Source organism: Pipistrellus hanaki (assembly GCF_964339955.1).
Source record: "Pipistrellus hanaki genome assembly, chromosome: 3".
NCBI lineage: Eukaryota > Metazoa > Chordata > Mammalia > Chiroptera > Vespertilionidae > Pipistrellus > Pipistrellus hanaki.
In genome coordinates this window covers 124,416,594-124,437,390 of record NC_140505.1, presented here as the reverse complement: position 1 = coordinate 124,437,390, position 20,797 = coordinate 124,416,594, and the positions used below count along the sequence as shown (strand labels likewise).

General features: G+C 36.0%; 1 protein-coding gene across 7 annotated transcripts in view; it reads right to left on the bottom strand.

The window, feature by feature from the left end:
- Positions 1–1,333: 1,333 nt before the first annotated feature.
- Positions 1,334–20,797, bottom strand: part of OSBPL8 (oxysterol binding protein like 8) — a 142,407-nt gene continuing 122,943 nt past the window's right edge. For all 7 annotated transcript variants that reach the window (XM_084876284.1, XM_084876288.1, XM_084876283.1 and 4 more), the window contains 5 exons: positions 19,675–19,860; positions 19,009–19,096; positions 10,364–10,469; positions 8,544–8,646; positions 1,334–5,900 (listed from right to left, as the gene is read on the bottom strand). In XM_084876284.1, coding sequence (XP_084732410.1) covers positions 5,768–5,900; positions 8,544–8,646; positions 10,364–10,469; positions 19,009–19,096; positions 19,675–19,860 — 616 coding nt within the window. In that variant the 3' untranslated portion in view covers positions 1,334–5,767. The remainder of the gene's footprint in view (positions 5,901–8,543; positions 8,647–10,363; positions 10,470–19,008; positions 19,097–19,674; positions 19,861–20,797) is intronic.

Below are 20,797 nucleotides of genomic sequence, written 5' to 3'. Positions count from 1 at the left end.
CAGGCTTTCTGCTTTTCACAGGGCGCTTGGCCGCATCTCCTGGGCCCAGGCATCACTGCGGAGTGCCAGCCGCCATAATTTTCTTCAACTTTGGCGGAGGTGACGTGCATACGTGGCCACAGCGGTTAGTCTGCTTTAGAAACAGTGCTCTAACATCTACCGGGTACAATCCAACGGCAGGAAAGAAAAACCTAGTGTAAGGCAGAAGGAACATTGTTTTACATATTAAAACACTCGGATGAAGTGGTCAAGAGCATGGGCTTTTAAGATTTATAATAGATCTGGGATTTGCTTTGCCATTTATCTGCCAGCAAGTAACTATTTCTGCCTCCAAAATCTCTCCAGATTTAAACAAATGGAGATAATAGGTATGTAAATGAAAGATCTCAAGGTTTTGAGGAGGGTGACAGTGTTTACAAAGCGCCCAGCACATTCTAAGCACTCAGCAGTCTTAATAGCTGACCCACCAAATTCCTGTGACATGTCACCTGTATGGGCCTCCTCTCTCTACAAGAAATGGATATTCTGTAAGGCGCAGAAGAATCGACTAGGATAATAGCATAACACTGGACATCCCAGAGTGCGGCCAATATTAGTAAGAAAAGTATCTTGTAGATTTTTTCATTGAGGTTGAACAGTGAGGGGCTGTTTTCCTTGCTCCTTATTCCCATGTTCTATAAGCCCTTCCCTCTCTATCCCCAATTAATAAGAATAAAACAACGGACTATTAGCCAGAAGCCACTGGACCCCGAGAAGAGAGCAGGAAAGGGAGGGCAAGAGGATGAGGAAAACCAAGGGAAGAGTCATTTCTTGGAACTTACCTGATGTCATTATAGACATATACGTGATTTGAGAGGAAAAACTTTTTCATGTGGGATTTGTGTGTATGCTTAACAGTAAGGTGTGTGTGTTTTTTCTGGTTCTACCCATCACAAAGGAGTTACATTACTCAATAAAGATTGGAGCAGAGGATTATTCCAAACATTTAAAAGTGGTGGAAAAGGAATGGATGCTGCAGTCAGACTTGGATCCAAACTTGTGCTTGTTATCACCCTTACACTATGAAGCTTTTGGAATCATTTAACTTCTCTGAGCCTCAGATTCTTCCTCTATTAAAATTGGGTTAACTTCCACTTACACCTTAAAGTTATTATGAGTATTCAAAGAGAAATGAATATAAAGTATCAAGTAAAGCAAGCATTAGGGATTCTGTTAAATCCCTTCCAACCCTACACCATCCTTTACAACTACACCCATCAATTTTTTTTTTTTTAAATGAAAAAATTAGGACTAAGTAGTTTAATGTGTTATATTCAAAGTCATATGATCACAATTTGCTTTTTTAAAATTTTATTTAGAATGCCTACTTGTAGAAGTTAGCATGATTTTACAGATCATTAGAAAAATTCAATTCTTTCTCTGCACACATAATAGGTTAGGAATAATAGATTAGAAATGTAATACATTACAAAACAGTAGCCTATGACTATCTGTACATTTTCAATGCACCTCAAAGAAAAGAATTTGACAGTGTGCTCTACTTACACTGCAGGTAACATACTTTTATTCTATTATACAAACTGACCAGTGGTAGTATGAATTTATAAGTGGCCATCAATCAAAATATTTAACTTAGGTGTATATTTAGCATGCTAAAAAGTGAAAAAATTTTCAACTGACATTCTGTGGCTCATCAGTTCAAATGTCTTGTGGCATTTTTCTTTAAATAAATTTCAATATTATAATACCAAAATAATTTTACATGATAAATACAGAAAGATAAAATTTTCTAGAAAGTATATTCACATTCATTTTGTCACGGGGTTCTTGTGGCTCTTCTAATTATGTGAATCATATTAAGGAGATACTGGTCCTATACAATTTTAATAGTCCATCTTCAAATAAAAACTGTAACAAAACAAACTATATTAAGAGTAACAAAAAGAAAATTAAATATACTAAATTCACACAATAGGTAAACAAAATGAAACCCAATTACATAATAGTGGCAGATTATATATTTTTAAAGAATCTCCTTTTCCATGTAATCAGAAGTTGAAATGTAAACTTAGTGATTTTTGTGGGGTCATCTCCCACCATCGGTTCAAATTGGAAAATTTGGTATAAATGCTAATTTTAATATTTTAGTTCTGTACATTTAGCATAATTCAAAATAATTTACAGCATCATATTTGGCTCAACAGTAATGTCATTATCAACTTATGTCAAACAAACCCCCAAAATATATTCACTGCTCACTAGAAATGCTAAACACTGGAAAAACGGAATTTTATACATTTATTTTCTTAAATATTTGACTAAGATAGTCTTCAAAAAGTTAAAACTGCCTTTCACAGAATTTTGTGTATTTATGGCACAAGTTGACACCCAAAACAGTGTGAATTCCATCAGAAAGGCACTGCTTACAATACTCGGAATAATCTCACAAGTCTACTTCAATGATGTCTGAGAGTGAAGAATATATTTGAAATAGGTAAATAAACAAACCCTTATAAAAGTACAGCGTTACCATTGAAATATACTTAGCTATATAAAAGGAAATAAGATGACAAAGAGAAATGACCCTTTATGACACTTAAGCCTATAAACACTTTGAATCTTATTATATAGTGCTGTAACACAAAATGAGTAAAAGTATTTTCTCAAAGGCACAAAAGCGTGATACTACTAAATGAGAGTTGTATTTTACAAGGCCAACTTTTTCAATGGAATGGTGACAAAGTTTACACTTTATAAATGATACAAAAAGTTCTGACGTGAAATACAGTAAATATCTATTGCTGAAACTTACTTATTTCACATGCCCTGTTTATTGTCTTTTCCTGGGCCAGTTACCCCTCATTAAATGGTGAATAACTGAAAGCATAATACATTTAACAACTAAAATAGAAATGCACATGTCAATTATTTCCTAAATTTTCAAAAATTGTGAAAAAATACAGTTTTTGATCAAATGAAAATAAACAGGACATAAGATCTTAAATCCTAGAAATCATTATAAAGTTCTCAGACAACTGAGAACTGTAAATCACAATTTTTATGAATCCATGTGTGAAGGAAGAGTAATTCCAGGTAGAGAACATTCAAAGTCAATAACATATATGGCTAACTACAAAGTTAATTTTGTGTTTTAAAAGATTCACGTACTAAACCTGGTGTAAGCATTGATCTAAAACTAAGCCACCAATTCCTGAGTTTTATGTTCAGTTTACAGAAAGGAACTCATACAACTAAAAGCATAAGAAGACCTTTGGATTAGATATATGCTTTTAGTGTATAAGGAACAGTCATAAGTAACCCTGCTTTCTCATGAAATAGTTTTTAACTCGTTGGGTAATCAGAACCCATTAACATCTGCCCTAAAGGAAAATAAAAAAGTAAAGAAAATAACTACATTTCCAGTCTTAGAAGATACCTATACAAGTAAACACTATTTAGACCAAGTGTAAATAACCCACAAGCAGATAAAACTAAAACCCCAAAAGGGGGTTATCAACAAAAAATTTAAATTTTCAGGGTTTAATGATGAAATGACATTGTGATCAGCCAATTAAGTTATATGTAATATAAATTAATACTAATTTAAACCATAAAAAAGATCAAATTGTACAATATTTACAAAATATATATCAGTGAATAGGCAGTTGAGCATAACATTGGTAACAGAGTACAAAAATTGTATTGACAAGAATGAAATACAAACAAAACCCTACACTTGTTCTAGTGTAGTCACATTATACCTATACTTATATCGATACTAGGTATAGATACATCTTATTTGTTTTAATCAATTTAAACAATGTTTCACATGCACATACATTGTTTTGCCAAAAATACACAGGAAATGGCTCTTCATAAAACCTTAGAATATTTAAGATAGCTATAATGGTTGGGAGAGAGGGGGAAGCAGGTTCTTTATCATTTTCAATTTTCATAATTTAGCAATCATCCTTTGATTTTATATTTATCAGGCATTAAACAGCTGATTGTAATTTTACTAGTGTCTACCAGTCTCTTCTTAGTCAAAGGCAAATGTAGCCAGAGCAATTATTCTGCCTTTATTTTCAAAATTGATATTTTTAGGTTTCTAAGATATGTCTTAGAACATGTTCCTAAGCTTAACTTATATTTGTAAAAATTGCTTTTGAGGACTACATTTATGTAAAAAACATAAAAATATGGATCTAAAAAGTAGGAAAAATTAGTCTGAGCCTGAACAAAAGAAATCCTAAAGAATTATGGTTTTGTAGCAGAATGAAGTTACTAAGAACCAAGGAGAATAAAAAATTAAACTTCAGAACTTAATGCTCTTCTTAGATGCTCAACTTATTGCACACTTTAAAGAAACCAATTTTATTGTGCACATAAATGCCACCACACAAAGCATCTTTCCTTTATTTGGCTTTTGAAGTAAAATGTTGGTTGTAATTTCTCCTATTTATTCACTGAGCACACTAGAGTAAATGAAAGCTAAAGTAAGTTCTTCAAAATGAAAAAAAACAAACATTTTATATGCCTTATAATTACAATTTTCAACCCGTGTGCTGTGGCAGGCACACTGGTGTGCCACAGATTTTTTTTTCTGCAAGAATTTTTAAAATATGCAATATCTGACTATTTAGTCAGGGGCACTGACCTCTTTTTCCTTCAAATAAAAAATGGCAATAGCCAATACAACAGCTATTCAGTGTAAATGAATCAAATTTTTATCTTTTTGTCAGATCAGCAAAATATATATATATTTTTTGGTGTGCTGCAGTATTTTAGTAATTGGTTTATGGGTGCCATAAGATGAAAAAGGCTGAAATTTGCTGCCATATAAACATCTCTAGAATTTGGCCTATATTATAGATTGACTTACAAAAACAAAAATAAGAAAAAAGGACAGCAACCAATTTTGTCCACACTTTTATCAGCAAGTGCTTTGTCCACACTTTTATCAGCAAGTGCTGTAGTATTATACAGATATAAGAAAGATACAATGAACAGATCCAAGTAGCTGTATATCATTTTTATATTGATATACACCTGTATACATTTGTACCTTTATCTATAAATATTAAATTCAAGGGTCAAAAAAAAAAAAAAAAAATCTTGTGTAAACTTAAAAAAAAAAGCAAGTTGCCACGTCATATCTCTCAATATATCAATTTTGACCACTCTTTTTCTTGCTTTACCTAAGAAGACAATTGAGCTGGGTGCTTGGAAAATGATTTATTTACTTATTTTTTTTGGGAAATGATTTTTTTAAACACTAGAGTGTATTGAACTATTATTATAATATGTTTATTATTCCATCATTTTCTATTTTTTAATTCCTTATTGATAAAAGTTTGTGCCTGTTATGAAGAAAAGTTACTACACATTTATTTATAATATTGATAATATTTTTGTTATGACCATTAGTGCTATATCTCAGAACATATTATAGAATACAAAGACTACTTACTATCAGGTATACATAAGACACAGTTGTGTATACATGTGGATTTATTATACTCACATGTAGACACATTCTCACAAAAGCTAGAAATGTTCTGGCACGTAACACATAGCTCACTTTAATAACCAAACAGAATAGCTATTGTTTCAGGTTAAGGATAAAGGTATGAAAGATCAACACCTCTGCATTTATCTCTAAGGTTTTGTTTCGAAATATAGTGATGTATTAATAAAATCAAACCAACTTGAACATTGATCCCAGGCCGAATCTGATCATTCCAGTTCACTGATTCACTGTAAAGAGCTATTTAAACATGAAGTTTATTACAACTTGAAGAAAAATCAGGAGGAAAATGATGAAGTAGTCTTTTTGTTGCAAAAAATAATCCGTGGTAGGTGCGCTTGAAACTAAATGATTTCGAAGAGCCGTAATATTTCTACAAAAATAAGCAACATTAAATTTTAAAATTATTTGTGAAAAATTTTAGCACAGAATTCATAATTTCATATATACCCACAGAGCACTTAATTACTGTAACAAAAGTAACTATCTCAATCACTGCTGCCTGAACAAGGAGCTAATTATGCTATGTGGAGCTATTAATAAGTCTTGTCTAAATCTATATTCCACATTATACCAAATATATACTTAATGCTGTGTATCAAACATAATTATTAGTTTGATGATGTAGAAATATATCACCTTCTCTGTTATTATAGTGGCTTTAATACAAAAATTTTGCTTAGTTGGCTCACTAAAGTTCTTTATCTTTACTTTCGGAAGACAGAGGTGGAATTGAAGAAAAATCCTAAATTATCCAGGAAAATATAATGTAACAGATTCCATGACGTTCATAACTTAGAGAATACTCTATGGACATTTCATATGCAAATAAAAATAAAATGTTAATTTAGTTATGAAGTGAGTTTAAAAATAGCCTCATGTCACCCTAACTGCTTCTGACTAGGAAGAGCTGATTAGTGAAGACCTTTGCTTTTTCTGACTTCTTCTATTAAAGTGTCTTACTATTACAGAGAAAGAAAAGGAGGCAAAACAAACAAGTAGACTCAATTTATAAACATAATTAAATTAGAAAACGTGAGCACGTTATGTTAGGGTCAGTGATACCAAGATGCAGAAGACAGACTCCCTGCTCTGGAGCTCATGGTCCAGTAAGGGTGAACAGACACATACAAAAATACCTGTAGTGTAGTAAGTGCTCAGAAGGAATATGTATAGAGGCTAAACAAGCTGAGTGGAGGGCTTAAGAACTCTACAGGGGAAGGTAATGATGAGCCATGTTACAAAAAGTTATATTCTGAAGGATAAACAGGGATTTTTTTGATGGGCAGGGTGGGAGGAAGGGCCATCTAAGAAGTGGGTTCAGTGTGGGCAAAGATACAAAGATGCTAGAGAAGAGTATATTCTGAAGATGTGAGGAGTTTCATAGGACTTAAGCATGGGATAGGTGTAGGGCAAGCATGTCAAACTCACTGCCCACAAGGAATGTTTTTGCGGCCCAGACAATATAATGGTATGTAAGAAACGTTTTAATAAAAATTTAGTAACTTAATTTTTACAATATCCTGTCCTAATTATTAAAAATCAACTACAACGTTCACTAATGACTGATCACTATAATTGTGTTGCATTCATTTCCCTTACGCGCCTTATCCGCAGGCGCACCATTTCTCTCCACTAATACTAGCAGCGAATATTTTAGCAGCTGATGGCCACGTCATTAGTCTTGGACTGACATGTTTGGTGTGCGCAACAGGAAATATTTCGCTTTTGGAGGACAAGAAAAATAGGTTTATTTGTGTTACGCTTATTAATTTGTGCAGTTATTCGGTGTTTGGTAAGTTAATGTTCAAGAAAAAAATACTAATTTTTATTAAAATGTTCTATTATTTTATGCTAACAATTACTCATTTGTTTCAGCCCTTATATTCAGCATGTCTCTATCAAAATAAACATACACTTCGATAAAAATTGAAGCTTTTGATTTTCTGCGACCCACATAAACTTAAACCTTATTTGGCCCATGTTAGTCTTTGAGTTTGACATGCTTGGTGTAGGGGAATGGCAGGAGATGAGGCTGTGGATGAAAATAGCAACTAAATATGAGTTATAAGATCATGATGAAAAGAGGAAATATCTTTGAAAAAATCTTCCAGAACATCTAGTGCTAAGGACTGAATATACAAAAGCAGGTTGGCTAGTATTAAAAAAATTTAACATCTGATACAGCAACGGGACAGAATCGATCTGAACTCATGCAAGCTTTAGCAAGGAGCAGTGTAAGTGTCCTTTCCCCTCCAAGGAACCTGTGTAAGTGAGGTGTTAATGACTTTTAGTTGCTGGATCTGGGGAGGTGTGTGTGGGGGAAAAGGTCTGGGACTGCCAGTGGGGCACATGAAGGTTTCAGGGTAGTGGCTCCTTCATATTTCAACTGGTGCATTGCAATTAAATATTAGCCATGAACAAAGGAGACTGCAGAAGCCTTTGTTAATGGCCTCTCTCAGAAACCTCCCACTTCCACATCCAGGTCAGCTGCATTCTTATTATGCTACAGCAATAAGATCAAGAGATTCCAATTTCACCCTCAAAGATGAGAAAAAAGCAACCTCAACATTTCCCCCAATATTTTAGCGCTGAAAGATTTTCATGCATTTCAGTCATCAGGTGACAGAAGCCTAGGCTCTAGTTTAGTTTAGTAATGATATTAAAAATGTAAAGTTTGCATATGATTTCCTATGTAACAGGATTCTTTTTTTATAAACTCAAATTTAGTATAAGCCACTTTGTAAGCATTTCATCCCCCACCCTCCCAATATCTGTACTCACAGTAGCTGAACTAGTAATTTCACATTAATGTATAATTGTGTTATACAGTGTAATTGTCAAATTATAAATATATAGTGGGCTTCCACTTCTAAGATCACGTAGTACCTTAATATTTACGTTTTAAACATTAGTGGAATTCCACAATAACTTCATGAGGGAAGAAATTTATATTGTAACCGAATTCCTAATTACTCCTCTGGACTCAAAAGAATACCTAGTCAGAATAAGTTACCTTTTAATTTCTTCCTGTGCTTGTTTTATGGATTCAATGGAACTCTGAATGTCTCCCAAGTCTATCCCTTTCTTTCTTCTTGTACTTGGTTTTACTAGTTGAGCTAAAAGGATATTTAGAATAAACATGGTGAAAATAGTGAACATATTTAATCACTATACTTTAGCTTAATGATTTTAGCGATCTATATTTTAGCTTAATGATTCTCATGTAATAAAAATTTTCCCAGGCACCATTTTATGGTTTAAGTAACATTAATAATACAAATACTCTGCATTTTTGAAGTTTTAAATCATATTATTCCAAAACTAGAACACTACAGATATATTTAAAGGAACCACAAAATAGTTAAGATTTGGATAGTATCAGTTTTATTTTTTAACTAATTAAAATAGACAAAAAATAGCTTAATAAATACATATATTAACTTGGGAAGGTATTATGCTCTTCTGTCTCTTGCCCATTTGCCCACATTTGAGGAAGTCAGCTTTTTGAGTCCCCTTTTCAATTTTATATTGGTTATTAATGTTATCTTTATTCCCCTAGTCACCCAAACTTCAAACTTTTTCAATTGGTTTTGATACTTCAATACACTTATTATCAACCAGCAAACTATACTGGTGTTTTGTGTGTGTGTGTGTGTTTTTTTTTTTTCCTAATTACCCTAATGTATCTATTCCTTTCCATTTTTGTTCAGATCTTAACCTCTTTCTAGCTTTCTTATTTGTAAAACAGGTATAATTAACACCCAAATTTCATAGTAGTAAGGTGTGTTTAATATCCAGCTTGGCACACGTTAAGTACTCAATAAATGACAGATGATACATTATAGGTAATATAGTGGAGGGATAAGAGAAGAGAGTAAATTAAGGAGTTAAAATATCTGCTTATATAAGATATATGATGTCTTATGGGATGATATTGTCCTTGGGCAGATTAATCTGTATCTTAGTTTCCTTTTCTCTAAAATGGGAAAAACAGTTTATCAAACACTCCCTCTAGCACATGGGTACCATGCAACTCCTGCTTTTAAACCTTTATTCAGTCTATTCCTCCTTACTCCAGTAGCTTGTTCCCTGCCTGCATTTCTCAAGCTTAGATTTAATTCATTATAAATTCATCAGAGTTCCTCTAAGAACATTTCCCCAAAATGAATTCAGCTACCTTTCAACTCTTAACTATTTTTCTTCTACTACTTTCCTGGCATTTATCATTTATTCACCTCAAGTGTTGCTCTATAAAAATGAGCTCCCCAGTGTAGTGTGAGCTTAAAGAGTATGCCTTTAAAAAAAACTGTTCTCATAGTGTTAAATCCTTTCTTGATTATATCTCTGTGTAGTACCACACAGTTTACACATCTGATTTGAACAAGGCACACTAGTTAATTTAGCCCATAATTTTAGTATAGCTATATTTTTACTTCTATGATTACAACAATTTATTCAGAGAATGAAAAGCTTTTTAAAGCATGGAACTAAGTTCAAAGCTCAAAAATGCTTCCTGAATTGAATCCAGGAGGCCATCAACAATTTTTCAGAAGCTTAACCAGGCATAAGAGCAACACTACAGTGTGGTTCTTGACTTGCATGCTTCCCCCTTTTTCCATACCCCATGCCTTTACCTGTGGCCTAGTCTTAAAATTTATCTATAATCTAAAATAGGGCTTAAAAAATATTTTTTGGCACACCATTCCTGCCCCCACCAAAACTTTTAAATTTTCTTAAATTAATATTTTAAAAATTTTCATCTATCGAATATAGATGATATCCTTTAAAAAAACCAGATTCCTATAGTGAATAATCTGCAATAAATATTTTTACCCTCACTTCCAGATGAGTCCTGGATATCAGGTTCTGGAGATGAATAGCCTTTTGCTACTTTCTTCTGTTGTCTGGTTGGCTTATGTTTCATTTTTGGGACACTAACCTAAAAACAAAAACATGCTATTTTGTGAATTTGCATTGAATTTTAAAGACCAATGTACAACTGTTGAAACTATCTGTTCAATGGCACAATACATAGACATAAAACAAAGGTGATATAGTCTAATTCAGTGTTTTTCAACCTTTTTTGGGCAAAGGCACACTTGTTTCATGAAAAAAATCACGAGGCACACCACCATTAGAAAATGTTAAAAAATTTAACTCTGTGCCTATATTGACTATATATAAAGTAATTCTCTTGAATAGGAATCAAATAAACACAAAGAAAGTATTTTATAATTACTTTATTATGAAATATTAAGTAAACAAAATAGTGAAAAATTATAAAATTTTTGTCTTGTCTGCACCTACGGCACACCAGGCAACATCTCGCGGCACACTAGTGTGCCGCGGAACAGCGGTTGAAAAACGCTGGTCTAATTTAAACTTAACAAATAAGATATAATATACTTATATAATTAAATTACTTTATTTACTTTTTAAATCCTCATGCAAGGATGTTTATTGATTTTAGAGAGGAAGGGAGGAGGGAGGAAGGGAGGGAGAGAGAGAGAAAGAGAGAAAGAGAGAGGAACATCAATTGGTTGCCTGCTCCCTGTATGAACCCTCAACTTTTCGGTTTAGAGGCAATGCTCCAACTAACTGAGTTATCTGGCCAGGGCTATTTTATTTAATTTTAATAGGAAATATTAATTTGGCACAAATAAAAAAAAGACACATAAAAGATATACAATTAAGAGTTCCTCTCCCACTATTGATCCCTATACATTGTTTCCTCTCCTCCCCCACAAATAGTCACTGCTATTTGTACAACCTTCAAGAGACATTTTAATACAAACACAAACATAAATGTAAATCCACCACTTCTCTAACTGTACCAATTAGTACCTATAGTTGAATGTTAAATAATAGTGTTCTTTTTAATCATACTTATCTTGTTTCCAAAATTATAAACATTTCCACTGAATGATGATGTGTTTCCAATAAAATTATTTACTTTTAATAGTATCTGATTAATGTAGAAAACATCTTATAACAAATGATATAATTTTGCAGAACATGATCTAAATTTACTAAAAACATCTGAGTGTATGCACAAAAGCATATCAAACCATCAACTAGAGCTCAATTTCCCTTAGAAAAATAAACTTTAGACTTTATTATATTTAAAAGCTTGCAAGAGAAGAAACTAAAATCAGAAGAGCAAGGTAATTTATATGCTTACAAAACCAAAATCAGTGGTCATATGCCTTTTAACTCTTTTCTTATCTATTTACTACTCTAAATAGAAACAATCTCCAATAACCTATTCCTTGAAATAACTTTTCAAAATGCTATTCATGTGTTAAAAAGATAAATTTCTATAATTTTATTATAGAAAATAAATAATGTGTATTCAACCTACACTGTGCCCTCCTACTTCAAGTTATAGAAACTTAAAATTTTATAACATTTAGATTCCAAATCCACATACTTAAAGTATGTTTAAGTTGGAGCTTGATGATGACTGGTGATAAGCTATCTACAATAATAAAAACGTAATATGCTAGTTAGACTGGATGTTCTTCCAGACAACTTTCTGGACGAAGCTGGGACTGGAGGGAAGCCCAGGTCCCGCATGCCTGTCGGCGGCCAGAGGGAAGCCTGGGTCCCCGGTGCTGGAAGGAAACCAGTGCCAGCAGCTGGAGGAAGAAAGGCCTACACTTGCAAGAATTTCTTGCACCAGGCCTCTAGTTTATATATATATAAAATGCTAATATGCTAAGTGTCCTCCCGAACATTGCTATGATGTGCACTGACCACAGGGGGCAGATGCTCAATGCAGAAGCTGCTGTGATGCACACTGGCCATTTACAGAGAAATGGCAATGTGGACCTGGTGCCCACAAAGCAACACTGGGCTTCCCCCAAGTGGAACACAGGTCCTGCCACCACCCTGGAGCAACAGCCCACCAAATTGCAGCTGATGCTGCTGAGATCCCATGGCACAAATGCGGCCCATAGCCTAGCCCAGCCTGGAAATGGTGGCTGTGGGTGCCAGGTAATGATGTACATAACAACACCTGGCTTCCTCTCCTAAGAAAGAGGCCATTTATCAATAAATGGCTCCACTGACCTGGTGCCCACAAAGCAATACTTGGCTTCCCTCAAGTGGGACACAGGCACCACCACCAGCTGGGAGAGACACCCCACCAAATTGCAGTCAATGCTGACAAGACCCCATGGTGCAAAATGCAGCCCAGAGCCCAGCCCAGTTTGGAAACGGTAGCTGTGGGCGCCGGGTAATGACGTCACATAGCAAAGTCCGGCTTCCTCTCCCTAGCGACTAGCCTCCTTGGAGTTTCTTCAGCCCAGAAACACAATTTGCTTTACAGCCAGGTAGAAACATTTTACACTTTAACCAAATGTCTGTCAAGCATTTTCCCATGCCTCATCTCATTTGATCCTCACAGAAGTCCTGGAGTAGGTAGGTTGAAGACTCGTTGAAATCCTATTTTCTTTTCATTAGCTGAAAAATGGAGTTTTAGAAAGCTTAGAAACTTGACCTGACTGAAGAGAAGAAATGGTGAACCTTAAAAATGACTTCAGGTTTTCTCACTGAGCAGAATATAGTCAAACACTGCTGCAGTTAAATATTTTACCCTTTGTTCTTCCTGCATGACCTACAATAATAATCTGCTTCGTGTTGATATTTACTGCTATGTTGCTAACAATTACCTGAAAGAGAAGTTGGGGTGCTTCATTGGGCTGGAAAAAAGTTTAGCTATATCATAAAGCAGTTCTAATTAAGCAAGTTTAGCCTATGTATACTAGAGATCAGATGCATGAAATTCATGCATGGGGAGGGGGGGGTTCCCTAGCCAGGCCTGCACCTTCTCTATTCTGGGACCCTTCTCGGGATGTCTGACTGCTGGGTTAGGCTTGATCCTGCAGGAATCAGGTCTAAACCAGCAGGACACCCCTCTCACAATCTGGGACAGCTGGTTCCTAACTGTTCACCTGCCTGCCTGCCTGCCTGATTGCCGCTAACCACTCTGCTTGCCTGCCTGGTCACCCTTAACTACTATCTCCTGCTGGCCTGGTCACCCCTAACAGCCTTTCTCTGCCAGCCTGGTCGCCCCTAACCACCTCTGCCTCAGCCCCCACCATCGTGGTTTTGTCTGGAATGACGTCTGGAAGATGTCTGCTCTAATTAGCATATTGCCTTTTATTAATATAGATATACCTGTAGGATCGGGCCTAAATCGGCAGTCGGACATCCCTCTCACAATCCAGGATTGCTGGCTCCTAACTGCTCACCTGCCTGCCTGCCTGATCTCCCCTAATCACTCTGCCTGCCTAGTCAAGACTAACTGTCCTCCCCTGCCCGTCTGGTTGCCCCTAACTGCTCACCCCTGATGGCCTGGTTGTCCCTAACTCCCTCCCCTGCCAGCCTGATGGTCCACAGCTGCCCTCCCCTGCCAGAGCCTGATTGCCCACAACTTCTCTCCTCTGCCGGCCTGATCGCCTATAACCGCCCTCCCCTACTGTGACCTGCCTCTTCCGCCAGACCCTCTTCCACTGTTCAAGACAGCGGAGATGCCAGGACCAGCCTCCTCTGCACTGCGCAGAGCTGTGGGACTCCCAGGCCTCATTGCCTGGAGTGGCCGCAGGGCCCTGCCTTTGCTGTGCACGCAGCCATCCTGTGAGGGCATGACGTCACCTAGGCTATTAGTATAGATAATAAACATATACCACATTTTCTTTAATCCATCTGTTGATGCATACTTGAATTGCTTCTATCTTTTGGCAACTGTGAATGATGCTGCAATGTACGTAGATGTACAAGTATCTGAGTTCCTGTTTTCAAATTTTTTGTAGTGGTTTGCTGGGTCATATGGCAATTATATTTTTAGCTTTTTGAAGAACCTCAAATTGTTTTGTCACAGGGGTGACACTATTTTATATTCCTGCCAAAAATATATATGAGTTCCAATTTCTCCATATCCTCACCAATACATATTTTTCATTTTAAAAAATTATTATCATTTTAGTGAGGTATAGTACCTGATCTCATTGCATTCCCTTATCTATATTAATAAAAGCATAATACACTAATTAGACTGGACAGCCAGATGACCTTCCAGATAAAGCTGGGGCTGTGAGGGCCAACCACCTTGCAAGAATTTTGTGCATTGGGCCTGTAGTGACTAACAATGTTGAGCATCATTTCATGTGCTATTTGCCATCCTATTGATGATTAATTTTCTTATGTTAAACTATCTTCACATTCCTTGGATAAATCCCACTTAGTCAAGGTATATAATCTTTTAAATATGCTGTTGGATTTAGCTTGACAGTATTTTGTAGAGAATTTTGCGATAATTTTTTTTTATAGTATCGCTATTTGGCTTTGGTATTAGGGTAATGATGGAATAATCAAAAGTTTCCCACCTCTTCTATTATTTTGTAAGTTTGAGAAGGATTGGTGTTAGTTTTTCTTTTAATGTTTGTAGAATTCACCAATGAAGTTTCTGGTCCTTGACTTTTCTTTGTACGCAGGTTTTTTATTACTGACTCAATCTCTTAACATGTTACAAGTCCACTGAAAATTTCTAATTCTTTTTTCAGCCAGTTCATTTATTTATTTATTTATTTATTTATTAAATATATTTTATTGATTTTTTTACTGAGAGGAAGGGAGAGAGATATAGAGTTAGAAACATCGATGAGAGAGAGTTATTGATCAGCTGCTTCTTGAACACCCCCTACTGGGGATATGCCTGCAACCAAGATACATGCCCCTGACCGGAATCGAACCCGGGACCCTTCAGTCTTCAGGCTGATGCTCTATCCACTGAGCCAAACCAATTTCGGCTTTTTAGTCAGTTTATTTAATTTATATAGTTTTAGAAATTTGTCAATTTCATTTTGGTTACTCAATTTGTTGGTATAAAATTACTCATATTATTCTCTTATAATTCTTTTTATTTTGTAAGGTCAATAGTAATGGCCCCATTTTCATTTCTGATTTTAGTTATTTGTGTCTTTGTTCTTTTGTTTCTTAGTCTAGCTCAGTGGTTGGCAAACTCATTAGTTAACAGAGCCAAATATCAACAATACAACAATTGAAATTTCTTTTGAAAGCCAAAAATTGACTTCTGCGCATGAGCCATGAAGTTTCAATCACACTGTACATGCGAGCCCACATGTGGTATTTTGTGGAAGAGCCACACTCAAGGGGCCAAAGAGCCACATGTAGCTCGAGAGCTGGTTTGCTGACCACTGGTCTAGCTAAAGGTTTGTCAATTTTGTTGACCTTTTCAAAAAAACAACTTTTAACTTCACTGATTCTCTTGTTCTATTCTCATTTTTTCTTGGTTCTATTAATTCCTTCTGCTAGCTTTGGTTTTATCTTTCTCTTCTTTTCCTAGTTTTCCATTATTACATTAAGTTATTGAGATCTTTTTTAATGTAGGTATTCCCAGCTAAATATTTTCTTTAGCACTGCCTTTGTTTTATCTTACACATTTTGGGATGTTGTGTTTATATTTTCATTCATTTAAGTGCTTTTAAATTTCACTTGTGATTTCTCATTTGTCAATGGTTAAGATGTGTTAAATTCCACATATTGTAAATTTCCCAGTTTTCCTTCTGTTACTGATTTCTAGCTTCATTCATTGTGGCAAAAAAAACAAAACCAAACTTTGTATGAAAATTTACTGAGATGTTATATGCCTTAACTTACGGTCTGTCCTGGAGAATGTTTCAAATGCATTTGACAAGAACGTATATTCTGCTGTTATTGCATAAACCAGTGTTTCCCAAAGTGTGGTACATGTACCCCCAGGGGTACGGGAAGAGTTTGGTGGGGGTACGCTTTGCACCCGAGTTTGGTGGGGATATGCACTGCACCGTGCTTAGCTGCACCTAATTCTAAGTTCTCATGAGTATGAGGGGTACTCAGCGATACAAATTATAGAAGGGGTACACATATGTCAAAAGTTTGGGAAACACTGGGCCATAAATTATTCTACATATGCTGTTTCAAATGGTAAAAGTTCCTACTATTTTAGTGGCACAGTATTCCACTGTGTAGATGTACCAGTTTTTTAATCTACTCATCTGCCGATGGGCATTTAGGCTGTTTCCAAATTTTAGCTATTGTAAATTGTGCTGCTATGAACAGAGGGGTATATATGTCCTTTCTGACTGGAGTTTCTGATTTCTTGGGATATAGTCCCAAAAGTGGGATTAGTGGGTTGAATGGGAGTTCCATTTTTAATTTTTTGAGGAATCTCCATACTGTTTCCACAGTGGCTGCACCAGTCTGCATTCCCAACAGCAGTGCAAGTAGGTTCCTTTTTCTCCACATCCTCATCAGCACTTGTCATTTGTTGATTTGCTGATGATTGCCATTCTGACAGGTGTGAGATAGTAAATTATTGTTTTGATTTGCATCTCTTGGACGATTAGTGACTTTTAACATGACAATGGCAAACATGTTTTCCCATGCAGTGGGCTTTCTTGTTGTTTTTTGATGGTTTCTTTTGCTGTGCAGAGCCTTTTATTTTGATATAGTCCCTTTTGTTTAGTCTCCATTGCGCTAGGAGCTGTATAGGTAAAGATATTGCTACAACATATTATCCTACCCAATAAAAGAATAATATGCAAATTGACTGCACCTCTGCCATGCCCAAACCACGCTCACCAACCAATCAAGGTGACTATGCAAATTAACCCAACCAAGATGACACTTAATTTGCATACCAAGACAATGTATTATAGAAAGAAGCCAAGCTCTGCAGAAGGGAGTGAAGCTGCAGAGTAGCAAGCAAACAGGGCAGGGAAGAAGGAAGAGAAGCAAGTAGGGTGGAGAGAGAGAAGAGAAGCAAACAGGTCAGGGGAGAGTGCAGCAGGAAGCCCTATTGCAGGAATCTTCCTGCAACTGGCTACTAGTATTTGATATTTTACTGCCTATGGAGTTTTCTAAGATTTTTATGGTTTCCTGTCTTATGTTTAATCCTTTAATCATTTTGAGTTTGTTTTTGTGTATGGTATAGTTTCATTTTTTTGCGCATATCTGACCAATATTCTCAGCATTTTTTAGTGAAGACTGTCTTGACTCCATTGTATGTTCTTGCCTCCTCCTTCAAATATTAATTGAGCATAATGGCTTAGGTTGATTTCTGGGTTCTCTGTTCTGTCCCATTGGTCTCTATGTCTGTTCCTGTGCCAGTACCAGGAAGATTTGAGAACAGTGGCTTTTTAATATAGCTTGATATCTGATATTGCGATCCCTCCAACTTTGTTCTTCATTCTCAGGATTGCTTTGGCTATTTGGGATCTTTTTTTATTCCAGATGAATTTTTGGAGAGTTTGCTCTAGGTCTGTGAAATATGCCGTTGGCATTTTAATGGGAATTGCACAGAATCTATAAATTGCTTTGGGTAGTATGGACATTTTAATGATGTTGATTCTACCAATCCATGAACATGGTATATTCTTCCATTTGTTTGTCTTCCTCTATCTTTTTTTTCAATGTCCTGTAGTTTTCTGAGTATAGGTCTTTTATCTCCTTACTTAAGTTTATTCCTACGCATCTTAATTTTTTTGGTACAGCAGTAAATGGGATTGTTTTTTTATATGTAGTTGGATATTTATCTTAATCCATTCTTAAAGTCTGCTTTTTGACTGAATAATTTAATCCATTTATATTTAATGAAACTGATTAATAAAGACTGGCCATTTTACTGTTTTCTGTATGTCTTATACCTTTTTTGTTTCACATTTTTTCCAATACCACCTTCTTTTGTGTTTAGGTGATTTTGTTTGTAGTGATTTGTTCTGATTCCCTTCATATTTCCTTTCCTAAATGTTTTAGATGTTTTCTTTATGGTCACTAAAGAAATGACATTTACATCTAAATTTATAACAATTTAGCTTAAATTGGTACCAACTGAATTTCAACAAAACACAAAAACTATGCTCCTATATAGCTCATTTTCCATCCCTTTAGGGTATCACAAATTATATCTTTACACTCTGTATGCCCAATGAATAACATATTTGTAATTATTATTCATTCATTATCTTTTAAATACTATAGGAAATAAAAAAGTAGGGTTATAAAACTACAATAACATTGGCTTTTATATTTTCCCATTTGTTTATCTTTATTGAAAACCTTTATTTATCATACTAGAGGTCTAGTGCGTGAAATGCATGCACTGGTAGGCTCCCTAGTGGATGCTGGCTGGGGTCTCCCTCCCTTCCCATGGCAGGCCCCACCCCCTGGTCAAACTCCAGGTTTAATTACTACAAATCTCTGACTCTTTTCAGAGTTCTGAGAAATTGTTCTCACAGTTTCTGCTTACTTTTATTTATGGTGATAAGAGCTTGGAACTGCCTACTCTGCCATTTTGCCAACCAAAAATCTTAAATTCTAAAACTAAATTTTAAATGATGGTGGTCAAAGATCCTAGTAAGGATTTAAAACATTTTTTATGCCTAGCAGATCTAGATACTTTTTTTATTACATACCATTGGAGTGCGATGTTTCACTTTGGTCTGGATAACACCATCTTTTTCGAACTGTATCATATCATTAAGTGGGTCCCATGGTCGAGTACTACATAAGCAATAAAAACACCATTTGTTTAATGACTAAACAAAACACTTGACAACATTTTCAAAGTTTAGATTAGATTTTCTTTAGTTATTATAAACCTAGCAGTAAATTAAAATATGTCATTTCTAATTTTCTGATCTTCAGCTTATTTAATAGACTAACAATTATCATGAATTCAAATTTATAATAAACTAGAGGCCCATTGCATGATTATTGTGCAAAAATAGGCCTTTCTTCCCCTGGCTTCACTCCCAGCTCGCTTCTGTGTGGAGCACGGCTCCAGTAATTCCCTCTGCCCAGCTTCCCTCATAGCAGGCATCACACCCCTCCTGACTGCTCCACGCCTGCATATGTAAATTAGCCTACATCTTTGTTTGGTTAGTTTGGATACTCACTCTGATTGTCTGTGGATGTAACAAAGTAATGGTTAAAATGCATGTTTCTCTTTTATTAGGTAAGATGGAATAAGTTTAAATCTCACTAATTTAGATATATATACATATATATATGGCTTAACCAAAAACTAACAATAAACATTCCAGAAATAAAGGCAACAAATTATGCTGATAATTACTTACTCTGCAAACTTGTAATGCCATTCTCCTGTAAGTGGTTCAAGTTCAAATAACTTGCAAGACCACTCTTCATTTTTTGTTTTCCGATCTCTGGCAGATTGTCTTTGAGCTTCCTCTAAAACACACTTCTCTTGAGTAGCTTCTGTTTGATCTTTTGCATTTATGGCTCGAGTTACTCGCTGCCAAAGTCTAATACATGTACAAAAATAGTATAAAAAGCAAAAGAAAATCAAATCTATATTGAACAGGTTTAAATCCCCTTGAAAAAAAAAGATAGCCATGTGTCTTTTTGTCTTTGACAAAGCTTATACTGAGATGCTTAGAAATGAGTGCAGATATAAAAAGTGGTCCTTGAGTAGAGCAGCAGCAGAGACCAATTTTTTTTCTGGGCAAGAGAAATTTATTAACATGGACTCTTTTAAAAAATATATACTTTAACTAGAGACCTGGTGCATGAAATGTGTGTGTGTGTGTGTGTGTTCCGCAGCCCAGTTTGCACCCTCTCTAATCTGGGACCCCTTGAGGAATGTCCAACGGGTAGTCAGACATCCCTCTCACAATCCAGGACTGCTGGCTCCTAAATGCTTGCCTACCTGCCTGCCTTCCTGATTGCTCCTAACTACTTCTGCCTGCCAGCCTGATCACCCTAACTACTTCCCTGCCAGCCTGGTTACCCCTGCCTTCCCCTGCAGGCCTGGTCACCCCTAACTTCCCTCCATTGCAGGCCAATTCACCTCTAGCTGCCCGCCCCTTAAGGCCTGGTCCCCCCAACTGCTCTTCCCTGCAGGCTGGGTCCCTCCCCACAACTGCCCTTCATTGCAGGCCCAGTCGCCACCAACTTCCCTCCTCTGCCAGCCTGGTCACCCCTAACTGTCCTCCCCTGCAGGCTTGATCACCCCCAACTGTCCTCCCTTGCAGGCCTGGTCCCTCCCAACTGCCCTCCCTTGATGGCCCTCTTGTGTCCACATGGGGGCAGCCATATTGTGTGTTGGAGTGATGGTCAATTTGTATATTACTCTTTTATTAGATAGGATTGATTTCAGAGAGGAAGGGAGAGAAAGAAGCATCAATGATGACAGATAATCATTGGTCAGCTGGTTCCTGCACGACCCCCACTGGGGATAGA